This window comes from Anas acuta, chromosome 4 (genome assembly GCF_963932015.1).
Source record: "Anas acuta chromosome 4, bAnaAcu1.1, whole genome shotgun sequence".
Taxonomy (NCBI): domain Eukaryota; kingdom Metazoa; phylum Chordata; class Aves; order Anseriformes; family Anatidae; genus Anas; species Anas acuta.
In genome coordinates, this window is record NC_088982.1 from 24,489,770 (window position 1) to 24,510,616 (window position 20,847).

A 20,847-nucleotide genomic window follows, 5' to 3' on the forward strand; every position below is an offset into this window, starting at 1 on the left:
GTAAGAATAAGCCCAGAGAGACACAGAAACAAGATGCACTATCTTCTGCTAATCTACTTGATGAAGCTGCCCGCTTGATTTACGACAAACACTGGCACATGGACTGATGACTGAAGCAAAGCCTCCAGAGGCTCCACGTGATGCCTTGGCCACCACCGAGCAATGCTGATAAGCTGGGCACTGAATTGGGCTGCTTGTAGTGTGATTGTATGCAGAAAAATGTCAGCGTGAACCTTTCATTAGATACCACCTCCCCTCCCGAGCTTGTGCAAACAAGCAGGACTGGGAGGTGCGTACAGAGGAGCACCCCGCTCTCCTGCTGGCTGTCACCTCGCGAGCCAGGCCAGGCTCTGCAAGAGGCACAGCCAGCACCGTCCTCTCTCAGTCAGGAATAAAGCTGGGAAGAAGAGAAGCAACAAGAAAGGCGAAAAAAGAAGAAAAATGGCAAAGGAGAGGTTTTGGGTTTCAAGGTCAGAAGTTGCTACCAACCCAGGATTAAGTGAAGGGCTGGAAAAATATTTGATTGCAAGGAAATGCTTAAATACACAAAAGAAAGCCTAAATTGCTTGCACAACAGAACAGCATAAGGAAAAAGGAAGGTAGCCTGTCCCACCTCCTTTATACAGGACACCACAATGCTCAAAACACATCTTTATTCCCAAAGGAAGCCCATCCTAGCTATTCCCAAAGGAAGCCCATCCCAGACATCAGCAAAATGCAGGTGCTTTAAGACAGCACTGAAGTAGGCAGAGGATCTGTCATAGCGATTCATTAATGATTCTAGCTTGCTTACTATTAAAAAGCAATCAGTCTCAGCTGCATACGTCTGCTATATACACACATAGCTATAGATAGATTAATACACTTTCACCAGCATAACGTGCTGAACAGGAAAAAGCCCCAGTTTTCTAAGCATCATAATAATATAAATAACACTATTACTTGAATGGCTTTTATTGATGTTTCTCAATCATGTCATAAACCCAACAGAGCTGGGAGGAGGACAGAGAAAATGTCATTACAAACAGAAACAATGTTAGTGCATGACTGATTTAGCTTTAACTGAAATAAGAGTTTTTTGCATCATGTAATCTATAGGAATAGGTTTTAAAATGCTGAATAGAATTTATTCAAAAAGGCAGTGTTAAAAAGAAATGAAAATCCTTGCTCTTTTTCATTTTTTAAGTGCAGAATGAAAGCGAAAAATGGGCCTGGGAAGAAGAAGAAAAAATAGAAAGTTTCATATATTTGCATAGCAGAATCTTTTAAAGGGCATCTGACCTTGAAGTACTTCTGACATGGCTCACGGGGCGTCAGCAATGCATCAGGAAATAGATTATAATTTGAAATCTGAAAAGAGGGATCATGTAAGAATTAAAACCAAAGGAAAACACAAAATAAAATATTTAAGTATTCTAAACAAACCCTGATACTATAACAGTGATGATCTACTGAGCTTTCAAAGCTATCTGACAATCCAAGTGTGGTAGTCACTGGTCTACAACTAATGAGAACAAGTAATTAAAACTAACACAGACATCATTTTCTTAATGTACGGTTTATTAAGAGCAGAAGTTCAACAATATTCTCCAGTTTTATACAACATACTGCAGCAAAAACATCAGGAGGTTAGCAAAGCTGTTTTTGTCCCCCCCCCTCCCCAATTACTCTCCTATAGCTTATTCATGAAACTACACCAGCACTGGTAAAATAAACCCAGCAGTAAGGCATATTCACATGAACAATTTGCAGAATGACATCAAGCATATCAAACTAGTAAATGCAGTCTGCAGAGCAGATCCAACCAGAGGGAATCACTAAAAGCAAACTAGGCAGCTGCCTCCTGTACAGGTCCCTCTTATGGCCATCTTTTTGGAGCTAAGCCACTTTTGCTGTAGTCTCTGGTTTGGATGCAAGCAATGCATACGCTGGAAGCCAAGGCATTTCTGTCTGCCTATGAGTACTGCTGCTGTCGTGTCGAGGGAACATAGAAAAGAAATAATACAAACCTTTCATAAAGTAGATTTCCCTTCTGCAAGGCTCTGTGCTGAAGACAAGATGTTTAATGACCAAATCAAGCTGTGGGGCTACGCCCACAGGTCCTGCAGACTTCACCTCATTGAAGCCTAAGCAGGTGGAGAGAACAGTTCCAGCTTGGCACTAGCTAATCCCCCAGCTTCAAAGGGTAAATGGCAATGTTAAAACATTAATTCACAATTAAGCATCCTAGCACCATCTTCTCACATCTCCATTTTTCTTCCATTAGAACCAGCTAAATGGTAATACACAGATTTCAGCTGAAAACCTCCTAATGAAGTCTGGGCTTACATTAATGCAGCTGAAATCAGAACGGAGACTAAAAGACTCAAATCAAGTGCTCCTTTTAGCCCATGTACCAACACAAATTCAAGGGGATATAAAATATTTTCAGAAGGGAAAAGGAGAGGGAAAAACACTTGGATGAAGTGCTGCGGTAAATGGCAGCAACAAAGGGTGTTCCTACAGCCAGTGGCTTTCTCCCCACGGCTCCCTCCAGCAGTGACATCTCTGCTGGACCAAGCCTGGAGGGAAAAAGCTCAGCAAAGCCAGCAAAGCAAGCTAAGCCCTAGACTCTGAAAGGGCACAGAGCAGTTTGGGGATCACAAGAGCAGGAAAGGAGCAGGGTTGCAAGCAGTTTGCACGTGTGCCCTCACACTTGTCTGCAGACTCCTCCACACAAACCTCTGAGCTGCTGAGGATCAGAGGGATCTCTTGAGGCCACTTAGTCAAGCTCAAGCACGGCATCATCACCGCTTTCTCCACCCACCCTGGCACCTCTCATACCACAACAAAATCACCTCCCCGACCTGCTTGCGAATGCAGCTTCTCCCATTTCCAGCCCCTTCTGCCCACGTAGCCCCACTGAAACCACCACCCAGCGACCAGCTTCCCCTCCTGGCTCCCGCTTCCCCGAGCGGCCGCCTGCCAGCCTCTGCTGCCACAAAATCACATTTCTCCCTTCAGAGCTAACCACGCTGCCAAGTGGCTGCACCAGCCCAGCAGCAGGGTTGTGTTCTCCTGATGCGCTTATTAATGGAAATCCATAATGTTGATCTGCCTTTCGATGAGGTTTTTAAGGAAAAGACAACGTAAGGTCCTGCAAGGAGTTCTGGCGCTTTGGCGGAGCACACCCACTCGTTTACCATTTTTTCTTTCCTCCTTCCCATCCTTCCAGTCCAATTCCTCACCGAGCAAGAAGCAAGGTACAAAATATCTTACAAAACAGATTCTAGCTGCTATAAAGGGAAAAAACAAACAAACAAACAAAAAAACACAAGAAATATGCTAAACGTATTGCTTCTTTCCTTATCATGTTATTAAGCTTGATGCATGTAAGTGAGCGGTAGAGATTTGGCCATGACAAACGCCGTGCTGCTGACCACCCCAGCTCATCTCACGCTGCTCGGAGAGTCATGCAGCCAAGTGACCCCAGGAAACAAGGAGCAGCGCTGCCATTTACAGAAGGCGTCACCATGACACGCCATCGGGACTAAGCCAGCATTTACTAAGGGGAAAAACAAGGTACCAAGTCTTCTCCAAATTCGATTTTCTTCCCTTAATCAGATTTTCACCCCTATGCAGAATGGAAAAGTCTGGCAGGCAAAACCGGGGTTGTCACGGCAAGGAGACGGAGCGTGTTTTATCTTTTGGCTACTGGAAAGCAAAGATATTAAGACCTTCTGCCATCTGATCCACACATTTTCAGACATTTATTAACTGAACTTCAGCCTTTTTTTTATCCTATTGTGTAAATTAAGCTCCTCAGCCTTAGGCTCTTTTATTTATTTTATTATTACAGGTATTAACCACTCAATCTCTGCAAATAAAGATAATATCTCAGACTAGTTAATTACAAATAAACAACTCTAGTTTAAATTCATGCTTCACACTAGAGAGCAAGCATTCATTTCATTCTCTCTTACAGAGACTAACTCAGAAATAGTAACTGAAGTTTCTACAGTTGAGACCAACAAAGTAAGGAGGACTTGGTCCTCTAAATCCTGCAACTTCTCAAGTCTCAAGTGTCTCCCCAAAGCATTTACAAATTCTGAAGGTAAATAAGATGTAATCAGACCTGATGAGAATTATGAAAACCAAAGCAACCAAAATGCTGTGCAGGACAGGCAGGTGCTTAATAAAACAACAGTAGGGAATTTGTAGTCACAGGTTTTGCACATAAAATGACTTAGACTGATTCAGGCTGAATGCAGACCAGGGAATTTTGAGCCTCCATATAAATTTAGCTTAGATCACCTGAAAACCCCATAACCAGGAAGCAGATCAATTAGAAAGATGACTGATTCCTGACCAGGGCTAAAGAAGCTGGCAGGATCCACCACAACACTGGTGTTCCACCTGCTCACGATGGCACCAACTCAGCAGCACCAGCCTCTTGGGTCAGGAGGCACAGGCAACAAAAGTAAAGATCTAGCACAGGTGACAGCATTATTAACAGAAGGAGCAAAAAAAAAAAAAAGTTAACTGACCCCCTGTCAGATGTGATGGATGAGCTCAGTTCCAGCACAGCATCTGTGCTAAACAAGAAATAAAAAAATTACGATTATCATTACCCACCTCTCACACATCTCGTCTGCGAGCCTGCTGTTTGCAGTTTGCAAACACTTTGCTATTCCCACAAAGCCTACAAAGCCTACTGCATATGCCTGAGCACAAACAGCTTCTCCAGGAACAACTAAGTGTATATACACAAATGCAGACAGTTCAGGTTTGCCTTTTAAAAGAATGTATTTTAGCAATTAAGTTCCTGGAGGCCTGGAATCAGGATTTCACCTGCAACAAACTTCAGTTGCCCTCTGAATTACATATAATAAATTTATGGCTAGTTACACATTAAGCTCTTATAAGGTTATCCAGAAATGTTTTTACCCTCAAATTACCCTGACTGGCAGTAATAGTTCTGAGCCAGCAATTACCTCATAGCTGATAACTCAAAATACAATTGAAAGAGCATGGTACACCTGCACTGTTTTCTTGTTACTATAAGATTGTACTTAATGTCAGGTTGGGCTCTACACATGTTAATCTGAACACCCAAATAAATGGGACAACCTTTCAGAAAACTCTCTACAACGCTATATGAAAGAAAATGAAATGTATATATTTTTAGACTCAATATAAAGAATCAAACCTCCTAATTTAATTTATTCATGGTGTTTTCATTTCAAAATCATTTCAAACTGCAAACAGTAAATTGAGACAAGTGAGCAAAAAAAAAAAGTATAAGTCTTAGAACACAATTAAATTGATTGCCAGGTTTTGTAAAAGGAGATGATCAGGGCTATTAAGGAGAGGGAACTACAGATTTTTCACATTGACAACATTCATTCTGTTCCACGTATTTTAAAAACATTTTGTATCTATCCTAAGCAAGGTGATTGTATGTACACATCTGCTAAAACTGTCTTAAAGTTGGACCCGTGTCCTCCCCACATATCCCTTTCTCCCAGTAATGGAGTAAGATGTATTTCAGAGCAGAGGGTGCCTCAAACCAGAAATCACATCCTCATTTTTAGTTTGTAGTTTGTTTTTCCATTAAAAACCAAACTAAAATAAGGCTTATTACACAAAGAACAATTTCAGCCAGACTCAAAATTTGCCAGTGAAACTACGTATTGTCCTCAACCAAGCCTTAATGGGACAACCAGGAAATACTTCACTACACAGGAACAGTTTATATACCAATTGCTGCAGTACTGCATAAGCTGACAGGCAGCTGCGAGATGATTAAGAGGCCCATATCCCATAGTAACTCCCCTAAGTGTTACTGTGCTACTAGAATATAGAGATAAGTTTAATTTTGGCCTACTGAAGCAAGTAAAGCTCCTTGAGAATGCTGCTGTACTGCAACAAGAAACTTTTACCCACAGAACTCTTATATAAAACAAAAGGGCATGCTTATAAATAAAATCAATGTTTTATTGCATGCCTATTTTCTTTATGGTCCCCATAAACTAAACAGATCAATCCATAATAAAGTGGAAGGAGAACATAATAAAAAAAAGCAACAGCACTTACTGACATTTATATTCCTCTGAAGTGTGGCTAAAAGTGTGTTCAGTTTCAACAAACTTGGCTTTGAAAGTCTTCAAACAAGTGGCAAAGAACAAGCTGCTAGCATTACTGGCCTAGATTTCTGCAAGGAGCCTTAGGGTCTCAATGTGCTAGCTAAAATACTCTGCTCCTTTCTCTTGTGCTGTCACCACCTACAAATCAGACCTTCATGAGGTGCTTTTACACTGAGGGAACCAAAGTTCCCTTAGCAAGCACACACCGCACAGCCCCATAAGGTGGTGGTCGTCCATGAATGTGCAGCAGAGCTACTGGGAAACCTTCAGCTTCAGGGCACTCTTCTCCAGTTTTATTGTTGAGAACAAGTTGACCTGTCAGGGAGCTGGTGTATTGCAGTGACCTGCAAGTATTTAACTGTATTAAGAAATAAAGAGAAGTGTCAATATGCACCCATGGTTTGTAAAGGAAGCTTTTTCTCCACAGGCTCCCAGTCAGCTGGCAAAGGAGGTCAGCGCTACAGACTTGACTTCTTATCTGTGGGATCCAGCACCTGTCCTGGGGCTTTGCCAGGAATTCCCAAGGGACCTCGATGAAGCTGTCATGCAAGACTCCACAGAGCTTCCTAAAAAAGGTAGAAACCTAAACAAGAGAGGAGGAGAGCAACGTATGTACCACTGGGTACCTTTGTAAGTTGTACTCCTTGAATGGTATTCCTGCCTTTTCCTCGTCTAAGATATAATGATTTTACGCAGCTTGTCAGCAACTTTATGAGAACTGCACCTCCTGAGCATGACCCGAGCAGTGCTGATACCTGAGTCTCACACTAAGATCTCTTTACACCGAGGTCTGGAAAGGCCAGAAGATACAGGGCAGGAAACTGCAGATTGAATCAAAGAGCTGCTCAGGGTGACTTACATGAGGCAGACCTGGTGCTGTCTTCTGCAGAAGGAAAGGACGAAGATGGAGCTGCAGGCACGAGCATGTCCCTTCCAGCGAGTGACAATGTGGGACTGTGCCTCCGCCCTGGCATACTCCAAAGGTCAGCAAGTACTGAAACTACCTCCCAGAAATTCCTGCATTTCCTTGCTTCTCAGGTCTTCTGAGAACAAAACGGCACTGAAACCAATTCCAATTTCTCAGAAATTTTTTGCTTCAACTTCAGTAACTAATATGAATTAATTATTCTGGGGACAGAATATGCACGGGCATCACATCAGAAAGCTGTATCAGACATACAGAGGCCTTTTGCTCTGGTGTGCAGAACCAAAATTTTAGCCAGTGTGAAAGAAAATTTGAGGCTACCTAAACAACACAACTCTTGTGTTTCCAGGTGGGTTGCTGCAGAAAAGTGGGTTTTACAGGCAAATATTAGAAGAGATAAAAATATGAATGAAGATTACAAGAAATTCATGAAGGAGAAGTCTGTTTACAAAACGTAGCTTCTCATTAGCTGGAGATTTTCCATTGTTAAGCCTATAATTTTCATAAGAAAAACACAGAAAAAAACACCACCACCAAAACAGCACACAGGGGAGGCTCCCTGTTGGGTATGAAGTCAAGACAAGCAGTGTTAAGTAGAGACAAGAAAACACCCAAGACTGTTTCCTTCATAGTAGTAATCAAGAGACATCACTTCTCTTTAATTACACATTTAAAAAGTCTAAACTAGCAGGCACCTGTTAAATTCACCACTCTCAATTTTACATTTTAAACATCTTGCTTCTTCTATGCCTTCAGCACCTGTATTTCAAATGTATTTCCTAGCACTGGACTACAAATAAGCTGTTTTCTATTTAAACTGTTATGTTTCCTTGCATGTAAAAACTTCTGCTCCTTTCCTAAGACTACGCAGTACGACATTTGCTAAATTTATGAAATAATTCAACAAAGCAGTCAGCGCCATAAGTGACTGAAAGGTCATCTTACCACCAAAGGAGCAATAGAACTGGCATACTCCGCACACACCTAGTTCTTCCCCTCACAGAATTAATTTATTTACAGAAAGGTGGTTATCTATATCCATGCAGACAGACAAAAGAAAAGCCAGAGACAAAGGCTTAAGACTGCACCAAGTCCTTAACAGTGCAACAGGAAGATCAGAAAATGAGGGTAAAGCAATTCCTGTGTTTGCAAAAACTGTGATGCCTGAAATACAATAACTGAGATGCTGCAATTACTCATCACTTACACAAAGAAAACAAAAACAAAATGATGTATTTTGCCAGTACTTTCACTAGGATCTATTCTGCTATTAGAGATGTATCTCCCAAAGACTGGGCAATTTCAATGCCATTACTGTTGGATGCCCAAAGCCCTTATTATGCCAGGCACCAGGAAGTCGCACAACTCATACAGCAGCAAAACCAAAAAAAGAAAGCTAATTTCCTGGCTTAGAGACCACAACAGGTTAAAGGAAGGGAAAACTTGGATAAACTAAAGAATAAAGCAACCATGAAGCAGATGTTTTGCTATCCCTGTCCTCAGACAGGAGCTCTGGCATCAGTTATTCCTGACACAAATCTCTGACTTGGCAGATGACAGAATAGAACAGTTCACTTGGAAGGGACTTTCAAGGATCATCCAGTCCAACCGCCTGACTGCTTTAGGGCTAAAAGTTAAAACATATTATTGAGGACTCTGTCCAAATGCCTCTTGCACACTGACATGCACGGGACATCAACCACCTTGCTAGGAAGCCTGTCCAGTGTTTGACCACCCGTGAGGAACCCCAGAGAAGAACCCCACCTTCCCCAGGCAAACAATTCCAGTTCACCACTGTCTGCAGCTATTAAAATAGACAATAGGAAAAACATCCTAGGCTCTTCTGACAATAATGTAATGCCCATTACTTGTTCTGTCTAGGTAGAAATGGGAAAGACTCAACCACCTACCATTACAAAGGATCATTTTAAAGCTCTGAGCTTCAAGCCTGGGCTGAGACACATATACCATATCTTGCAGGATGCATGAGAGGCCAGGCTTGAAGGCCAGTTCCTAGATGTAACATCAAGTGATTCAAACAGATTATTGCAAATCCACATGACTGCCAGAGACATATCAAAGCTGTACCAGCCACTTCTTCCCCCAGTTCTAGCATTGACAATATCCCAGTGCTAATATCTAAGGCAAACTCTTTGCTGAAGTACCATCTAAAATGTACAATGCATGAATGGTATTGACCTCAATAGTCAAAACTGGTGCTGTTAGTTGCAGTTATAAGCAATTAAAGCAATAGTGCACTGTGACGCTTTAGGATAGGCTCAAGCTGTCTGTTAACTTGAAGGTACGCTCTGCTAAAAACTTGGGATGGGAGTGAGAAGGAATAGCAGCTAAACTTTTGAACCCTGTAATAAATGAACCATGGACACAAAACACAGCACACGGCCATAGGCTTGGTCAAGTCAAACTGTATGTTTGTTTTTTTTTGTTTGTTTTATTTATTTCCAAAGTTCTCAAAAATGCCTTTGCAGTTTGAACATAAATCCATATACTTACCATTTGGGTATACACACAGGAGAGCTGCGTGTATCGATTAGAGTGTGTCAGCATCCTTTCACAAATACTATTTCAAAAAAAAATTATAAACTTAGCCATCTTCCAAATTAATGCAGTGACAAATAAATTAGACCAAGTGCATACGTACACGAGCTGCTTGGCCGATAGTGAGCCCCCGGGTACCGCCTGCCCATAGTGCCAGTCAGCACATCACCGCACGCCGTCCGCTGCTCTCCCAGTACGGATCGAAACGCTTAGCTGGGGGAGGAGAAAAAAACGAGTGAAGATTTAGTGCAACAGCTGTATCTTTTTCATTAAAATGCTAATGACCCCTACAAATTTCAGGATAACTATGTGTATAAATTATTCATGGTCGTGTTGTCAGAGTAGATGAACTGTTGTGCTATACATGCAGCATAAATTTATTATTAGTGCTTGGCCTCCATTAATAAGCTTACATAAATTTTGAGGCACAGAGAAGTCTTGGGTCATACAGCAGTTTAATTTGGCTCTCAATACCAACAGAAAAACAAACACTGAGAAAGAAAGAGTATGCTTTTAGCTTTAAGTACAGGCAGCAGGTCAGACCAAACATCTTAATTTTTGTGAAGCGATCAGTAAGCAACAAGTTGGTGAACAGATCACTATGGAAGCAGAACTTATCCGTACAACAACAGGGTATAATTGCTTTGAATCTGTCTCTAAAACCATTACTGGCTTTACACGAATGCAGTCTTAATACTAGTGCAGCAGTTTTCTTGAAGTATCAAAACCCCCATCTGACCCAAGAATTGTACAACATGTATCAGGGTCAGCCTGGAATAAAAAAATCACAAATTAAAAATCTTAACTGAAATGCTACCAAACTTGTCAAATACCAAGTGTAAAATCTTTTAGCCTAAAAACAAGAAGTTCCATTGTTTCTATCTTTAGCGCAAGGTTTAGTACAAAATCTGAAAGTTAATTTTCAGTTTTCCCTTTTTCTCAGACTACCTGAACAACCTTCACGTTCCCGGATGTCTCCCAATACCCACTACCCATCAACCACATTTATTTATAAAGATACTTTTATTTTGATTTCATTCTCTCCCTTCCAGCTGTTGCTCTGTATCAGCCTTCAGTCAACCCAAATCCAGCCGCCTGTGTTACCCCACTTCCTCCTCCTGCTGCCATTGGCATCCCTGCACTTCTCTGGTGATCTGGCCTTCCCCCCCTAGCAGGAAAGCATTGGAGGGGGCTGTCTGCATCACATCATAAAATAAATAAAAACTCCCAATCCCCATAACTATGATCTTAAACAGCTGAATTACACTAGAATAAGGATTTCCTAAAGAAGTATGGCCACAATGGGAACAAATCACTCCTAGGAGAGGCCAGGTAGGGACACAGATGTAAAACTGTTTTAAAATAAGACATTTTAACAATCCCCAAATCTCTGAAAAAGACAACATGAAGATACATTCTCACTAAAGCAGAGGTTTTATCAGTTTCTGTATAAAATGATACCAGCAGAAATTTACAACCTGGCTGAAAGCCTACCTATCAGAAGTCAATTTGGAAACAAGTGCCACACAGACAGGGTAAGGCAACTGCCCTGGGAAACAACACGGATACTGGCTGGGCTGTACCTGCCAGCAGGAACACACCAGAATTAAGATAAATGAAGCAGCAGCTTGGCTTTTTGTTCTTTTTCAAGAATTATCTTTTAATTGTGAGCAGAATGAACATGCCTTTCAAAGTAGGATAGAGGCAGATTTGTTTATTCAATGTACACCACCCAGCTACCCACAACTGCACACAGATCTGAGGTAAGCCTAAGTGTACCTAATGCATCAGGTCAGGTCTTCGAAGTATGAGTTTTTAATCTGCTTTTTTGTTTTTTTTAACAGCTGTTTATTTTGTTTTATTCTATTGCAAAATCACATTAAGTCATGCTTTATATTAATTTTTACATCATTGTAGTTAAATGAAAAACTATATATACACACACACACAAATGCACATATAGTCTAATGATTTTTCTCCAAGAAGTGTTTTGATTCAACTCTGCCTGAAGAATTATTTTTGGTCCTTTCTCGATGATCTTCCATGATTTCTCTCCAAGGAGAAGGCACGGAGAAGCCCAGCACTGCGAGCACTTGCAGACAGCCATCACACAAAGCCTGAGCAGCACCTTCTCGTCCCCGAAACCAGCGTCCACCTCACCTGCTGCCCTCACATTTCTGACAGGTGCAGTGCCAGACCTTACAGCCACCCATCACCATGCGTAAATGAGGGCATAAATCACCTCGCAGAGAAGTCTGCTCTGACTTTCTGCTGAGGCTGTCACCTTCCTAAATCATCATCTTCACAGGGCTTGTCGCAGCTCTTCTACGTTTTAGTGTTTATAACCGCTGCATAATAGTTTTGTTTGACTTGTACGAATCTGACACTAGTGAAAAATAAATACAACTCTGTTTTTTTCTGTTTGTTTTAAATGTGTATCAAGAAGTTATGTCCAAACACTGGGTGGATAGGATCATTTGCTTCACTTAATTCTGTAGCACAACCAACTCATAATCTAAGTGCCATGCATTTAGAAGACATTAAACCTTTTTTTTTTTTTTTTTTTACTTGAATTTGTTCAAGTACGCTGCTGCTTATGAGAGTATTAAATGGCTAGCTGACTCCTTCACCTTCCCTGGATCCACTCCATCAATATTTGCTATAAATTACACCTGCATTCAAACATAATCTACAAGGTTCTGGTGGCCAGTGCGTATGTACAATAGGTTGCCAGCAGATGCCCAAGAAAAAGGATATGAAAAAAGACAAAAGACTGCAAATCACCTACAGAAGTCACCCAAGCGTGACTGACTCCATCATTCAGCAGCCACGAAGAACAGCTACACACAGCAGGGAAAGGAAAACGCCATTGCAAGAAATTTCTCAAGGGACACCTACTCAAAAAAAATAAAATCACATTGCAGTGCTCTCTGGGTGATGTTCTGACAAAATGTACTATCCTTCCTTTAACGTCTGGCTTTGAACAGCAGGAAATAATTCTGCTAGGGGATGTGCAAGGGGAATGCCTTCCATAAAAATAAATAAAAATAGTAAAACCCCACAGCTTTCCCAGCCAGCTGCTTTTCAATCTGCCTGCACGCAAGGCTCAGAGGGCAGTGACCATGGTATTTGTGCACGCAGACCTCATTGCATCATCAGCTACCACCGATCTTTTAGCAAAGACCAAAACAAGGGGGTTACAATATTTGGGGGTTACAATGGCAATTTCTGAATCTCATTTGCACCAAGATCAGAGAACAGCATTTTTCAGAGCTGACTGGCAGTCATTCTGCATGAGAAGGTGTCTGTTCCTTCTGCAGCTGCAGATGCCACTCTGCTTTTGTTTTCCATGGGAAGCTTTTCAAGCACGACTGGGACTTCTGTCACAGCATTTCAGCACGACTCTCCACCTTTTTCCTGTATATTGTAGAAACGAACACAATATTGCTGCTGTCCTTCTAAGAACAGATGCAAAACTTGGAAGTGGAGAAAAATAGTACTAGAAACATCATAAAATGTCTTAATTTCTGTGCTTGCCAGCTCTCAATTAACTAATGGCATGAGCTACAATTTCTTTCTTCAAACCGATGCATCTGCTAAACCCAAAATGTTCATTAACTGCTCAAATGGGACAACAAGGCCCAAATGACCACATTTCTCATTTTGTTGGTATCCTCCATTAAGCACTGAAACACAGCAAAGAGAATGTCTGTGTTTTATTACTTGAGACCATCTCCCAGTTCATTCATCCACCTTACCCATTAGCAGCCATGTTAGCATTAGAGCCTAAGAGGCTCTCCCTGCAGTTCACCCTTACAAAGGCATTAGGGAGCAAGTGGATCCCATACACGGCCAGGAGAGCAGGACATAAGATGAAGCTGAACTCAGCTGGTTTCCAGAGTGTGAGGACAGAAAAGCAGCAATGTGAACCAAAACAAAAAATGGTTTCCTTAGACAGCTCCTTCTGGAGTAGTTGTCCCACCACCAGCCACCACAGATACCTCCTGCAACTTCCCTTGTCGCTGCCCCAAGCAGCCTCCACTCTCTTTCTACCTTCAAAAGGAAACACCAAAATAAAGCCACAAGAATCCTGTTCAATTCTTATTCCTCATTCCTCCTGTCATCAAACTTCTGACTCCTATTGCTATTTAAGTTAACGCATTACATCCCCAGTCTGCAATGCACCGGAGCCCCAGCACGGGCTGTTGTTTGGGGACCTGGAGGTAGCAAATGCAAACAAATGCGGTGAAGGTTGTGTTTCAAAACCTCAGGGCAGGGATTCTTCTCAAAAAAAGTGGAGCCCAATCACATATTAATCTATATGGATCACATTTATCTCATCCATACAGATATATACAGGCACAGCTGGCTAAAATACAAGTTATAATTCACAGCAGAGGACTGACGTTGGAACAAAATTATTTTAACAAAGTATTATTTTACTTGTGGCAATGGAAGACATTAGCACAGGCTTTCTTCATATTTGATTTTGATCTCACACATACAAACATCAGCTGCCCAGACAAGCCCAGGCAGCTTCTTGCAGTGTATTTTTCAAAGACCATAAAAAAAATACTTAAGGAATGGACAATTATCAAAGGTATTGAAGAACTCTGATGCATGGAGGGAAGCACAAAATGTTTACCTCAGAGGAGGTAACGAGGCTGAACTCAAAGAAAGGTCCCAACAAAAGGTCCAGTGGAAGCAAACTGGGAACTTCTGGCCATCCTGTGCCACAATCAGAGGAGAAAGGAAATACAAGTTATAGGGAAGAGCTGAAAGTATTGGATGTTAAAAGAAAATTGCTATTTGTATTATCATTAATGACTTTGTCATAAAAGGTGTTAGCGAAATCTGCTGGTGTCACAAATACGGAAGCTCTTCTGCAAGGAGAAAGCTGCAATCACCAGAAGAAAAGCTGAAGCCTGGGAAAGGAACGTAATAGAAAAGTAATGAAGTGAAATGACACAGAGCACAAGGTCAGTCATTCAGGGAACTGCTAAGAAATTCTGCTATCAGTGCTGGGCCGCGATGGAAGGAAGAGACCCAGGTACATCAGCAGGGCACTGACCTACGCTGTTTTCGGTGCGATGCACTCACGGGGAAGGAAAATGTGCTGTCAGGTGCCAGCCCCCTGCAGAGCGTTTGTACAAGGTAATGCCCAGGCCTCACCCCAGCAGCGCAGCAGCATCTGGTCCCTCACACATCGGAGTGATTAATGGAAAACACGGGAAATTGGAAGATAATCAAGGTAACAGATTTTTGTCTTGTACGGGGATATTAGGAGTTTGGCTTGCAGCAAAATGACGGCTGAGAGAAGCACCAAAAAAACTGTAATGTTGGCACAAGAAGAAAGAGCACCTAAAGCAGTCATTACTAAATTTAGGCTGGAAATTAGAACACAGCTAACATCAGAGAGATGTGGTCCAAGAACAGCCTTCTGAAGGGTGTAATAATTAGCGAACAACAAGCTAATGGGGCTTCATCGTAGAAGTCACGAACTGGGTAACAAGATGAGGTTAAGAATCTGAAAGGGAGATGCTTCTCAGTGGTTTAGTCCTCTCAGGTGATTTTTTTTTTTAACCCATTGTCCACAATTTGTCTGTGGAATTCACCAAGAGGTGAACAAGCATCTAAACCACAATCTCAGGACTAGAATTCAGCAGGGTTATAAAACTGCAAGATTACCGAATAACAAGCGCATCTGGAACACAAAGTTAAAAAAAGGTAACTAAGATTTGGGGTATCAAGTTTCAAAGCATAAAATGACTTTCATCTAGCAAAAATCTGGATGAAACTTTGTAAACAGGTTACTCAATCTGCCTTCTGCACTTTTTCTCTGACTTCTTACTGCTCTGAAGCAGCTGAAACCAGCAGTGACTGAAAACAGATGAACCATTTCTGAAGCACGATTCAGGATAATATTTACACTTTTTTTTTTAAGCTCTTTTGTTATTGCTTTGTTTGTATTTGAGGGGGATTGGTGTACGTGTGTCTTTTTTTTCCCTCCTCACAGAGATGTGAAAGAATAAGAAATGGAAAGTCATGAGGAACTTACACAGAACAGCACTGTAGAACCCGAATAGAGTACACACAAAATAAAACTCTCCTTTGTTTCCAGTTATGACAGGTTTTATGAATGAGACATTAGATACTTCCATACAACATCAAGTCCAGGCTGGATGGGGCTCTGAGCAACCTGGTCTAGTGGGAGGTGTCCCAGGGGTTGTGATTAGGTGACCTTTAAGGTCCTTTCCAACCCAAACCATTCTTCTGTATGTCTGAAGATTTCTATTGACTTCACAGCTGTACATCTGCCATACAATCTGCAGCATTTTAGTAATAAAGTAATATTTTTCCAGTAATGCTGCAGAAATTACTCCTAATATTTAAGACTAGTTAATGAAATAAGGAAATAAAAAGTTGCATTTTTAACGTATTTCTAGAAGAAAGATACAGGAACTACCCCTATAGTTCTACAACAAAATGTCATGATTTATGTAACAATGTTGTACTGAAATACTTTGGAAGAAGTTTACCAAATAGTAACTATACTGAAAACAATAGAGGAGTTTTTTGCCAACGTGCTTCTTTAACCCCACCATCTCTCAAAAATGACGACTACAAGAGACAACCAAACCATAGCATGTTGGATTTGTAGTTTCATTTAACTAAATGCCTATTCAAAACCTATAGCTGGTATATTGACAAAAAACACTTGGTAATCCTTTTTTGTATGTTGCATTACGCAGTGGACATGATCCTCTCTGCCTGTTGCTCCAGCTCCGTACTGCCGTCAGGCGCTGCAATCACACGTGTGAACAACTGAACAGTGGCTGTGAGACAGGCCCTCATTTGGGGCTCTTTGATTCTTTCTTCAAAGATAACAATGAAATGCTTTTAGAATAAGGTAAGCACATTCCTGGGCACCTCTTCTCTTTCCTCTTCCATTCACATCCCGTATTATACTGACAGATGTTGCAGTAAAGCATAAGTTGGTCCTAGGTTGACAGGCCACGTGCCACATTTCTCTGCCACCATGCAGTGGAAAGGATTCTCAGCATTCAAAAGGGAAAAAATATTACCTGAGACACAAGTCAAAATACAGTTTATTACCTGTTATCACATAAAAATTTCCACCTTTCCTGAGCCTGATGGAAGAACTTATTATTAGGATTTTTTTTTTTTTAATTAATAATCTGTCTGAATAATCAGAATTGAGTTTTGTGTTGTGTCTGATGCTTCTGAATCCTGAGCAAGGAACAATGTTGTTAAGTAACATAATACTCCATTAAAAATAATTAAAAAAGTAACAAAGGATTCTCTTTAAACATACTTAAAAAAAATACTGTACATTTCTACCTCACGGTACTAATTTACTTTATTTGACAAAGCAGATGAGTCTGGTGAAAAAAAGCAACAAACCACCAGCTCAGACTCAATTTTTTTTCCAGGTCTCTCCGCTCCATGATGCCCTCCCCCAAGGCAAGAGCCGTGTCCTTGGTTTGCAAGGACAATTGCCATCAATATAGCACGAAATTTATTTCTTTTTGAAAGTATGATATACCAAGGTTGTAAAAATGGCTGAACCATGTCCTGCACTACCCCCTACTACATCTTCTGCTGCCATTACCAGTTGCAAAAGGTGACGATGAACAATGACAGCACAAGCACAGCCCGTGCCATGCACCTGCTGCAGTTTGAGGAGTTCCCCAGGGCTTCCTTCCCAACCTACTGCACAGCACTGCTGTTAGGAGCCAGGGAAGCAGCCTGACTTTGTGAATAGCATCTTCCACTAAAAAGCAGCTATTCTTTCCAGTCTTAAGTGAAGATAACATACAGCAGAAGCTTTCTGACAGCCTCTTATGCCATGGAAAAAGGCTTGAAGGGCCCAACTGGGGAGCTACCACCACGGCTCTGCAACAACATTTGCCAAAATGTTGTTAGTGCTCTGGGTCATCCCCTGAGGTTCCAGCTCCTCTGCTGAAAGGAGAGACAGGCCAAAGGAGGTCAATCACAATGGGACACAAACTCACCTCCTCACCTCCCCATGAAACATCACCAAGCACGTGTGTTTTGGGCCACACTTGGTCAGACTCAACCAACTGTGTGGCTCTGTACCCAATACTTTGAAATGACTCTCAGTAAGAAACTTCAAGTAAAGAGGGGTCACCAAGTACAGCCTGAGGTGACAGCAACCACTGATTTTCTACTAAGCCTACAAAACTAATGATTCTGGGTCAGCCCCTAACATAGAGGCCCGCACGTTACAGAAATTAATGTCTCAGCAGAAATGCAGCCATGAAAACTGAACTCATTCACTGGGCCACGGAGGAAGATGCTGATGCACCTGAAGGACAACCTGAGCTACTGCTGTGTCCACACACAGTTTGTTCTTGGCCTGGACTTTGATCCTTAAAGCATGTTCCACAGACACGTTAAAGATATATTTTGCTTTTTAATAACCACAAAGAACCATATTCAACACAGATATTATACATACACACGCGGTAAACACAAGACGCTGTGGTTACAGAGTGTTTTATCAGAAGATGAAGTGCCTGGGAGTAAAGCTCACAGCATCATGTGAAGCTGATCAGCACTGCTGCGTGTTAGGTTACGTGATAAAAAGCTCATCTCCACACACAAAGGAGTTCAGTGGCAAGTGAGGGAATCCCAATTACCCCACAGACACTAACCCAGCCCCTGCCAGGGCTGTCCCAGAGGAACCTCAACCCCATGGGGGCTGGATGTGACCTCAGATGAGTCAAGGGAAGCAGCTCTCCAGGTCAGCCCTTCAGAATGAAGAAGGTCACTGCCTACGGGAGCAGGAAACTTGCACACGCAGCGAGGCTTCACCTATTCAACTTGCCCTTGACCCACCAAGGCTTCTCTCCTTTACACTTCTCCATCCTGCCGCGGGAAAGTGGGCAAGCAACTGGCATGTCTCAACATACATGTTTCAGCCTCACCTTCCCGAGAAGGATCAGGTGCTTCTGGCCGTTCCCTACATCCTTTGTCTCTATACCCCTCTAATTCCTTCTTTAAAACTCAACTGCACCCTGCAAATACCTTAAATAGCACACATGGTGTATGTGTAAATATTACCAACAGCACACACAGCTGCACAACCCTCCAGCTGGGGATCCGGGCACATTCCTGGGGTGCTTGTGGCCTGCCCTGACCCTAGGGACGTGCTCCTAATTTCCCATTAACAGCTCTTCTCCTGGTCAGCCCAAGAGGGGCCTGGGTGAGGGCATTGGCTGTGTTTGTGCTTGCACAACTGCTGAGTGTTCCTGCCTGTGTTGATTTCTGCAGCCAGATGAGTGTGTTTGGTTGGCTGTGCCCCTGTGGGACTACGTGCTCAGTCTTGCTCCTGGTTGGACCTGGGGTCACGGAGCTGCAAGCCCACAGAGGCTCTGAAAGCCCCCATCAGGCTGCTGGAATCTGCAGTGCTGCAATCAACAAAGTCAAAAGTCAGTAATCTGGGGAAGTACAGACATTCAAGCACTCCCTTTGGCAGCAAAACCACACAAATGCTCCAAGGTAACACAAAAAACTTGATGTGAGGCAGCAAAGGGAGCTCAACAGCTCCAAATCCCAGCACCTCCTCGTTAGATCATCACGAGAATTTGACCACAGTAACATTATCAGCTAATAAGACCAGAGGTAGACAGACTGCTGCTCAGCTCCTATTTCCTCCCTTTCTTTGTCTGAAAGCATTCATTAGCAAGGAGGAACTCCAAGAACATTTACTGACCAAATTAATCATTACTCCCTTAATAGTTTCCTAGCTGTTAGAAAAAGAAACAAATTATCTCAAAACTCAAAAAAAAAAAAGTTACACCAGGCAAGAACCAGCTAAACAAAACACTGTTCTCCAAATTATTAAAATCACATGGCCAGGCCTTTCCACTCTGCCTGGAATAAGGGGGCACAAATAACCACTGTGCCCCAGCAGGAAATTGCGACTTCAGCTGCTACACCTCCTCTGGAGAGCCACTTACCCCTGGATTCAACAGCATCGTCCCCCCACACAACGGGGATCAGTTCGTGACTATTTGCTTTGGTCAAAAAAATAACATGACTTCTGCCACTGGACGTGACAAAGGCAGGATTCCTACAATTTGTGCCTTCCTCCTGTTCTGCTACTGAATGTGCCAAGCTCAAGTCTTTGGCTCATAAATGCCACTACCCTACTTAGGGTTACCTTCATTAGGAAAGTACAGCATGTAACCAGGAAGCCATCAGCCAGGGTTTGCACACCAGGCTCCCAGAGCCAGATTCCATCCTTTCCCAACTGCAAGAGACTACAACCTAGCCAAAGATTACAACCACCACAACGTGAGAGAGACAGCATGCAGCGTACTACAACTCCAGCAGGTTATTCAGCGCCCAGGGACAGCTGGGAACATGGTTTGACGTAGTGAGTACATGACTTAGTGAGTAAATAATCCAAATACACATATTATTATAGTCCATAACTGCTGTACACTGAAACCTGAGGGGGGCAGCAATGGCAGTGTGACACGATAGTCAGATGTCAGACTCTGAACACAGAGTTTGTGAAGAACAAAGGAGAAAGCTCTGTTTTGAAGGAAGTCCACAAGAACCAGTATTCTCAAAGCAAATTTCCTGGGCTTCCCAGGGGGAAAAAAAAAAATCAGGCACCTTCATAGCTGTAACTCAGCAATAATTAAAGAAAGACATAAAGGGAGTCCAGACCTACAGACACGCTTAGCCCAAGTCTCCCAGCTATCAGCACTCTTAATGGATAGACAATGCCAGACCTCTCAAACACCTTCCTTCTGAGGATGGGAAGCCCCACGGCTTGCCAGGTGTGGGGGAGCACACCCAGCCTGTCAGGTTGCTGCAGCAGAAGGGAAAGCCACGGTGCCAGAGGCTTCTAAGTCCCTTCACGTAGATAGCCTCAGCCAGTAACACAAAGCAGCTGATGCTGGCTCTCTCCCACTTCAAAGCGCACCCTGAACTGTTGAACACATCACAGGAAGCCACACTCCTGCTATAAAGTACACTGAAATTTACCAGGAGTGTCCATGTTAGCAGATTTACTGGTACCACAGAGGAAGAGCACTACTACAACACACCCTTGTTGCATACAACCCTTTCTCAAGTGAGGTGGCAAAGCTGCAGTGCTTTGTTGCACAAACAGCTGAAAAAACCTACAATATGCAAGACTAAATAATTACTGCTCTTGCTAGAGTCACAGAGGAGCTG

The 20,847-nt window shown here is 42.4% G+C and overlaps 1 protein-coding gene across 19 annotated transcripts in view; it reads right to left on the reverse strand.

The window, feature by feature from the left end:
- The window catches only part of APBB2 (amyloid beta precursor protein binding family B member 2), a 159,354-nt gene that overhangs the window by 89,112 nt on the left and 49,395 nt on the right, over positions 1-20,847 (reverse strand). For 8 of the 19 annotated variants that reach the window (XM_068680190.1, XM_068680189.1, XM_068680191.1 and 5 more), the window contains one exon: positions 9,713-9,822. In XM_068680190.1, coding sequence (XP_068536291.1) covers positions 9,713-9,758 — 46 coding nt within the window. In that variant the 5' untranslated portion in view covers positions 9,759-9,822. Of the gene's footprint in view, positions 1-1,281; positions 1,351-6,984; positions 7,125-9,712; positions 9,823-12,393; positions 12,504-20,847 lie in introns of those variants that run through there. The other 11 variants (XM_068680204.1, XM_068680203.1, XM_068680201.1 and 8 more) reach the window with 6 other exon arrangements.